At 54.5% G+C, this 8,516-nt stretch overlaps 1 protein-coding gene across 5 annotated transcripts in view; it reads right to left on the reverse strand.

Moving 5' to 3' along the window:
- Positions 1-5,619, reverse strand: part of PITRM1 (pitrilysin metallopeptidase 1) — a 43,416-nt gene extending 37,797 nt beyond the window's left edge. Inside the window, exons 1-3 of one of the 5 annotated variants that reach the window (XM_042990932.1) lie at positions 5,523-5,619; positions 2,870-2,969; positions 315-421 (exon numbers count right to left, since the gene is read on the reverse strand). In XM_042990932.1, coding sequence (XP_042846866.1) covers positions 315-421; positions 2,870-2,969; positions 5,523-5,575 — 260 coding nt within the window. In that variant the 5' untranslated portion in view covers positions 5,576-5,619. Of the gene's footprint in view, positions 1-314; positions 422-647; positions 901-1,603; positions 1,916-2,869; positions 2,970-5,522 lie in introns of those variants that run through there. The other 4 variants (XM_042990936.1, XM_042990933.1, XM_042990934.1 and 1 more) reach the window with 4 other exon arrangements.
- Between the last annotated feature and the right edge of the window lie 2,897 nt (positions 5,620-8,516).

An 8,516-nucleotide genomic window follows, 5' to 3' on the forward strand; every position in this document is an offset into this window, starting at 1 on the left:
GCGGGAAGGTCAGGCGGGTGGCACGGCACACTTTCCAAGCCTGTGACACCCGCGGCCACCAGATCTGGTCACCGTAACATCGTAAGCCTTCGCAAAAACAGTCTCGACCACAGCGTACGAAATCGCTAATTCAGGCTGCAAACTTGCACGAGCTGTGGCTCTAGACACAAATCCACTCACCTTCTCCCCATGTTTTCAGGATGCAGCCAACAAAACTAAAACATTCGTGAACCGGGACCTTTAACCATGTTAACGGAGGGCAGACGTTCTCGGTGGGGACGCTCGAGAACGTGCTCCCAAGATGCACCACACACCTGAACAAGTTGTTTGTGTCTTCCCGGGCCAAGTGCAAGTATTTGGCTCCTGTGCTGTCATGGCTAAGCTTCACCGCGGTCAGGGACAGTTCAGGGATGTCCGTTACCTGAATGAATAAATACGCAAACAGCTAGACTCAGATGGAAAAGCGCTCAGGGCAGTTACGTTCACTGCACTGCGGGGCCTGGCCTGACTGCCTTTAATCAGGCAGCACCAGGAGGCTGGCACGGTGGGGCTGGGGGCACATCACAAACCACCTCGTTCCGACCCTAAACCTTATGAACAAACCAAGGGCTGACAATCCTATGCATCTCTTCTTTCTGAACGCTTACTGTTTGCGAGACATTTTCCCAAGAGTTTACGGGTCATCCTGTGAGAGAGGGATCTTCAGCCCCATCTACAGACGAAAACATTGAGGCACAGCGCTGTGGCCATAGAGCGGTAGTCCAACTCCATCCATCACACCAGGCCGCCCTGGAGGAGTCCTACTCCCACTGGCAATGCCCACTGTGTGGCTTCCTTTTACACACACCAGCTCGGGAAAGCGCACAATGGCCCTGCTGGGAGCTCAGTGCTGGAGCGCCCTCGGCCTGGGACAGAACTTTGCTGTGTCTGGTTCACAGAGTTCTAAGGACCAGTTACCTGCTCCTAGCAGGAGGGTCCAGGAGGGTACAAATCACCTCCGATAAAAACAAACGCATCCTGGGACACCTGGGTGGGTGGCTCAGTTGGTTAAGCAACTGACTCTTGATCTTGGCTCAGGTCATGATCTCACAGGTTCATGAGATGAAGCCCCATGTCAGGCTCTGCACTGACAGCATGGAGCCTCCTTGGGATTCTCTCTCTCTCTCTCTCTCTCTCTCTCTCTCTCAAAATGGATAACCATTTTTTTAATAATAACAAAAGAATAAGTTCTTACATAAAAACACTTCTAGATAATTTTCCCTCCAAGCATCTGCAGTTCTAGAAGACCAGACCATGCCTGCCTCCTCCCCTGACAGGCTAAAAACAGGCTCTTCCTTTTTAAACTTGCGCGTATTTTCGAGCTCCTGGGTGTCTCAGTCAGTTAAGCATCCGACTTTGACTTCGGCTCACGTCATGATCTTGCGGTCCATGAGTTCGAGCCCCGCGTCGGGCTGTGTGCCGACAGCTCAGAGCCTGCTTCGGATTCTGTCTCCCTCTCTCTCTACCCCTCCCCCGCTCACACTGTCTCTCTCTCTCTCTCTCTCTCTCTAAAATAAATAAAACATTAAAAAATTTTAAGGGAAAAAAACAAACGCATCCTCACCCCCAAGATGGTAGTCTCCTATCTACGAAAGCCTGCACAAAGGCACTTCAGAAACGGCTGTATCGTCCCCACCGTGCCAGGGGCTCCTCCCCCCCAATCACAATAGAGCATCACTATGACAACCACACTGTTTATCACCCCCACTTTCCAGGGGCTGTCTGTGCTTACAGCAAGCTGCCAGCAGGACAGAGATTAGAACCCGGGTGTCCTGAGTGTGTTCTGGGGACCGCCCACGCAAATGACGTTGCTTAAAGAGGCCTGTACTACCTGCTGAGTTTACAACCATTAAATTATTTATATCTTACTTTGTAAGAGATGATCAATGTGTTTACAATCAGTCACTATGTGAACTGTCTGCCCCCTAACAGCTTTCATGGTGACTGCTTCTCAAACAAGGATCATATTTTATCATAAATCTCTATAAAACTTGAAAAATAGAGGAAAGAACTCTGAATGAGGTCCTCAAGAACAGTAACTACTTGGACCGCACGAAGGCCCTCCCTCGCCCGCGTCAGGAGCCCCTCACCCAAGCTGCACCACTGCCCGTTCCCGAGCCCTGCGGGGAACTGCTGTCCCTGCGTGTCCAGCCTACGGGGAGGCAGCTGTCCTTACACACCGCTCCCTTCTCCCGGAACCTGCCCCCCTCCCGCCCCCCATCCTTTTGCTCCCGCACTCCCACCAGGATGCCCAGCCAGTTCTCCTTGTATCACAGCTGCACCTGTGTCCCCCTGGGCTGCGAGCTGCCCGCCCTTCCCTGCGCTAAGTGCTACCCACGGCATGAGGCCGACGGCCAGTCAATGATGTGAAATACATAGTTTTCGATCACTGTGTAAAAGAAAAAAAAAAACGAATGTGAACACAAAATTAAATAAATGCAGGACCACAATCCATCTTCTATAATTCTGAAACCCCAATGGCTCGAAACCAAAGTTTTTGCGTAAGTGCGGAACAAACTCGTGCTAGGAACACGCAGCCCCACGTACACGTGGGACAGACGTGGGCCGTCTTCACTCGGCGCAGAGAACAGTCAGGTGTCTGGGTGCAGAAACATCAATGGGCTGGACTCACTTTCTAAAACCTAAAGAGGCATTGGGTTGGAGGGGTTGGGATCAGGGAAGGGCCGGGGAACTGCACTTATCGAAGCGTCGGGAAATCCCTTCGCTGGCAAACTCCACTCGGTCGAGCCCACTGTGATTTGGGCGAGCCAGGGCCTGGGACAGAGACCCCAAGGGTGTGTGGGTGGCGCAGCAAGGCGGGCCCGCGCACCTGGCTGACGGTGAAGCCGTGGATCCGCTCCCCCACCTCGTGCTGCAAGGCGCGCTCACAGGCTGCGGTGCCCCTCCTCCTCCGGGCTCCCAGGCTGGCACTGCCCCGTGGAAGGAAAGCAATCGAGGTTAGACGCTTCTGCAGGACGCCGTGTGGCTAACGTAATTCTGCAACATCATGAGGGCATTTGTACGGACAAAGACATTTCAAAGAAAAAGTAAGCCTTACATTTTCCAAACATCTCAGAAAACGAACTTCTGCAGTTTTTAGTAAAGTTGTTTCAGTTTGAAGACCTTTGTCTCAACTCAGCTGAAGCTTCACTATATCAAGCTAATAAATGCATGTTGCAAGCCTTTTATACGTCAACGCTCGTAAGTAACTGTAACATGATTACGATACCAATTTCCCTCACCTGCACCAAAAACCATTCTCACATGACACGACATTTCCCATGTAGGTACACGATGTGGCCTCAAACTCCTATTACACATCTACTGAACTCGTAAAAAGCAAGAAGTCTCGCTTCACGGGGAGCTCCTACACTGCAATTAGGTGTGCAAATGGGAACAATCCTGGAATAACATTTGGCATCATTTAAATGAGAATCACTGGGGCGCCTGGGTGGTTCCGTCGGTTGAGCATGTGACTTGACGTGCGCTCAGGTCATGGTCTCACGTTGGTGGGATGGTCGGGCTCTTCGCTGACTGCGCACAGCCTGCTCGGGACTCTCCCTCTCCCTCTCCCCGCCCCTCCCCTGCTCTCTGTCTCAAAATAAATACATAATCTTTCAAAATAACGCACTTGGAAAAAAAAAAAAAGCCAAGAACTGATGGTGGCCAGAGGGGAGGGGGTGGGGGTGAGTGAAACAAAACAGCGGCTGCCACGTAGCTACCGTGTGACTGGAACTTAATTTTGTATCTGCACACACACACGTAGACGTATGAAGAGGAGCAGGAACAGACCAGAGAGCAATCGCACCTAAGAGGGCGGGAGAGTCGGTCGTTTGGAGGCGATCTGGGTAACGGTGACACGACCGCACCGTATGCTTGCTTTATAGAGTTTTCTACGTTAGCATTGTCTGACACAAGTTATTTCCTTTGAGATACGCGCAGAAAAGGAAAACAACAACAACAACGCTGAGTCGGTCGCCATCAGGCAACACCACCAAGATGAGCCGTCACCTTCCTGACTCAGCCGATTCCACGATCACAGGAGAGGATTTGCAGGTGTTCTTTACCATCAAGAGCACAGCCACAAAGAGCAAATGCTGGCGCCGGGCGCGCAGAAGCAGCCCAGCACCTCGGGCTCTCCCGCCCGTACCCTCTGGTCCCCGGCGACTCATGTGAGGCCCCTGCCGCCATACGCACACGAGGCACCAGGACACCCCCATGCTTCTAAACCGCACCACCCTTCACACAGGGTTCTGCGAATCAGCAGGGATCTCATCTACACCCTCCTGGCGCACCACCATCACTCAAGGTTGGAGTGGATCTTTTCTCCATGAACCGAGTCCATTTCTGGCAGCTACCGCTGTATTAAGAACACCGCAGCTCAGGGGCCCCCGGGTGACTCAAGCGGTTAATTAAGCATCTGACTTCGGCTCAGGTCATGGTCTCACGGGTTCGTGAGTTCGAGCCCCGCGTCGGGCTCTGTGCTGACAGCTCGGAGCCTGGAGCCTGCTTCGGATTCCGTGTCTCCCTCTCTCTCTGACCCTCCCCTGCTCACACTGTGTCTCTCAATAGCAAATAAACGTTAAAAAAAATTAAAAAGAAAAAAAAAAGAACACCGCAGCTTAAATAAGAACTCCGTGTGGAAGCCTCAGGTGTCTCGAGGACTCCCTGCCCACAAGAACTGGTGACATGGGGGCAGCCAGGTTAATGAGAACCGCAAGCCTCCAATTACTTTAATCACGCCTATTAAAATCCACATCAATGCCCATTTTCACTTCAAAAGCCCCGACAACCGCACACAGGGCCACCCACTCTGGGATCGCCCAAGGTCCCAGGGGTAAGGCCTCCTTGGGCCAGGACCCGCTTTGCCCAGACTTCAGGCTGCAGGTCCCAACCCTGGCAACTGGACAGGAACCTCTTTCCTTTGCTAGGGAGAAGCGATGGGAGGATGCCTGTGCCGTCCCTCATCCAGGCTCTGCAAGACTCCTGGGTCGGGCTTCGGGATCCCGGGGCTATGGGCCTCAGAGTAGGGCTCCGGGCTCCCCGGGAGAAAGGTCTCCGGGTCCGGGCTCCCCGAGAGTGGGGTCTCAGGGTCGGTCTCCGGGTTCCCCGGGAGAAAGGTCTCCGGGTCCGGGCTCCCCGAGAGTGGGGTCTCAGGGTCGGTCACCGGGTTCCCCGGGAGAAAGGTCTCCCGGGCTCCCGGCTCCCCGGGCGATGGGCCTCAGGGTCGGGCTCCGGGCTCCCCAGGTGAAGGGTCTCCGGGTCCGGGCTTCCCGGACGAAGGGTTTCGGGTCGGGCTCCCTGACGATAGGCCCTGGGGTCAAGGCTCCCCAAGGGGAAGGGTCTCGGTCGGGGCCCGGGCTCCCAGAGCAGGAAGCGGTGGTGCGGCCCTTCAAGGCTCGGACGACACCACAGAGCCTCCCGGAGTCTCCCCGCTGTCGGGACCGCCCCTTCCTCCCTCTCTCCCACCCGCCTGCTCTCACCCGCCCCTCAGCCGCTCCAGCAAGCTGCGCGTCCGCACGCCGCCGCGCCACATGGCTTGTGACTAGCACTCGGGGCCGGACGCAGCTTGATTTATCCCGACGCAGGACGCGGGGGCGAGACGCACCCGCCGCGACTGCCATTGGTCAACGGGCACGGCGACGTTCTCTCCAATAGGCTGCCGAGGAAAGGGGCGGGCTCCTGATGCGGCGGGGCGGGACTCGAGGGCGGTGGGCACGGAGTGGGCCAAGGCGGTAGGGGGCGGAACGACGTCGGAGCGTCGGAGCGCGGCGGGGGCGGGGCCCGCGTGAGGAGTCCTGGGCGGGAGAGGGGTGGAGTCCGGCGGGAGAGGGGTGGAGTCCGGCGGGAGGGAGGGCGGCAGCTGGGCGCGGAGTCCGGGACTTGAGGAGGAACATGCAGGGTAGGGGGCGGGGACTGTGCCGGGGAGGGGCGGGGGCTGGGCCGGGAGGAGCAGGGAACCGTTCCGGGGGGGCGGGGGCTGGGCCGGGGGAGGCGGGGACTATGCCGGGGAGGGGCGGGGCTTGAGGGGGACGAGCGGGGACAATGGTGTCGAGGGGCGGAGACTGCGTGGAACAGGAGGGGACTGCGCTACGAAGGGGAGGGGACTGTACTGTTGAGGGGCGGGCCTTGCACGGCAGGGGCTGGGGCTGGGGCTGGGGCTGGGGCTGGGGCTGGGGCTGGGCCGGGAGGGGCGGGCGTACACTGCAAAGTCGAGGGGTGGGCCTTGCAGGGGAGGGGCGGGCTCACGCTGGCCGGGTGAGGGGCCGGTTCCTCACGCCTCCGTGTGGGCGTCGTCTCCTGGAGAAGGTTGTGCGCCTGCGCTGTGGGCACTCACAGGTCTAACTGGAGCGGTTCAGTGAGAGTAGGGCCTCCAGGCGCCTTAACCCCCTTGCTACCTGGCTTTGTGGAAAGGGCCCGAGGCCTGCGCAAGACGATTTCCAGGGCCGGGGTACCATGACATCATCGTCCTCAAGACTGGTCTGGTACAGGATGTCCCCAGGGAACCCCAGGACCACCGTCCCCCCCCCCCCCCCCCCAACAAAGCGCCTGCAAGGGTGCTTAGACTCACCGCTTTCCCTACCTGCATTTCGTGTCTGGGAAGACTCCGCACTTATTTATTTTATTTTTTTTTTAATTATTTTAGAAAGAGGTAAGAGCAAGCGGGGGAGAGGGAGACAGAGAAAATCCCCAGCAGGCTCCATGCTGTCAGCGCAGAGCCTCACAAGGGACTCGATCCCACAACTCTGGTGGGATCAAGACCTGAGCTGGAATCAAGAGTCTGACCCTCACCTGACTGAGCCACCCAGACGCCCCAAGACTCTACACTTCTAAGGGTCCAAAGTACCCACGGGCTCTTCCGGAACAGGAGTGCAGATCATGCAGATCTGTGCACTGTGGCTGTGGAGGTGGAAGGCCTTTGGGATGAACCCCATCTGGGCCCTGCAGGGGTGGGGAGAGGCCCCGCCTCCTTCCGTAGATCCTCAGGGCCCTGGTCTTGTTTTGTTTTGTTTTGTTTTTAATATGCAATTTATTGTCAAATTGGTTTCCATACAACACCCAATGCTCATCCCCACAGGTGTCCTCCTCCATGCCCATCACCCACCCCCCCCCCACCCCCTGTCCACCCTGTTTGTTCTCAGTATTCAAGAGTCTCTTATGGTTTGCCTTCCTCCCTCTCTGTAACTTCCCCCCCTTCCCCTCCCCCCTGGTCTTCTGTTAAGTTTCTCAGGATCCACATATGAGTGAAAACATATGGTATCTGTCTTTCTCTGCCTCACTGATTTCGCTTAGCATAACGCCCTCCAGTTCATCCACATTGCTACAAATGGCAGGATTTCATTGTTTCTCATTGCCAAGTAGTACTCCATTGTATATGTAAACCACATCTTTATCCATTCCTCAGTTAATGGACATTTCGGCTCTTTCCATAATTTGGCTGTTGTTGAAAGTGCTGCTATAAACATTGGGGTACAAGTGGCCCTGTGCATCAGCACTCCTGTATCCCTTGGGTAAATTCCTAGCAGTGCTATTGCTGGGTCATAGGGTAGGTCTATTTTTAATTTTTTGAGGAACCTGCACACTGTTTTCCAGAGCAGCTGCACCAGTTTGCATTCCCACCAACAGTGCAAGAGGGTTCCTGTTTCTCCACATCCTCGCCAGCATCTCCAGTCTCCCGATTTGTTCATTTTAGCCATTCTGACCGGCGTGAGGTGGTATCTCAGTGTGGTTTTGATTTGTATTTCCCTGATGAGGAGTGATGTTGAGCATCTTTTCATGTGCCTGTTGGCCATTTGGATGTCTTCTTTGGAAAAGTGTCTATTTGTTCTTCTGCCCATTTCTTCACTGGATTATTTGTTTCTCGGGTGTGGAGTTTGGTGAGTTCTGTACAGACTTTGGATACTAGCCCTTTGTCCGATATGTCATTTGCAAATATCTTTTCCCATTCCATCGGTTGCCTTTTAGTTTTGTTGATTGTTTTCTTTGCAGTGCAGAAGCTTTTTATCTTGATGAGGTCCCAATTGTACATTTTTGCTTTTAATTCCCTTGCCTTTGGAGATGTGTCGAGTAAGAAATTGCTGCGGCTGAGGTCAGAGAAGTTTTTTTTTTTTCCTGCTTTCTCCTCTAGGATTTTGATGGTTTCATGTTTCACATTCAGCTCCTTCATCCATTTTGAGTTTATCTTTGTGAACGGTGTAAGAAAGTGGTTTAGTTTCATTCTTCTGCATGTTGCCGTCCAGTTCTCCCAGCACCATTTGTTAAAGAGACTGTCTTTTTTCCATCGGATAGTCTTTCCTGCTTTGTCAAAGATTAGTTGGCCATACATTTGTGGCTCCAATTCTGGAATCTCTATCCCATTGGTCTGTCTGTTTTTGTGCCCAAACCGTGTTGTCTTAATGATGACAGCTTTGTAGTAGAGGCTAAAGTCTGGGATTGTGATGCCTCCTGCCTTGGTCTTTTTCTTCAATATTACTTTG

Source organism: Panthera tigris, chromosome B4, assembly GCF_018350195.1.
Source record: "Panthera tigris isolate Pti1 chromosome B4, P.tigris_Pti1_mat1.1, whole genome shotgun sequence".
Lineage (NCBI taxonomy): Eukaryota > Metazoa > Chordata > Mammalia > Carnivora > Felidae > Panthera > Panthera tigris.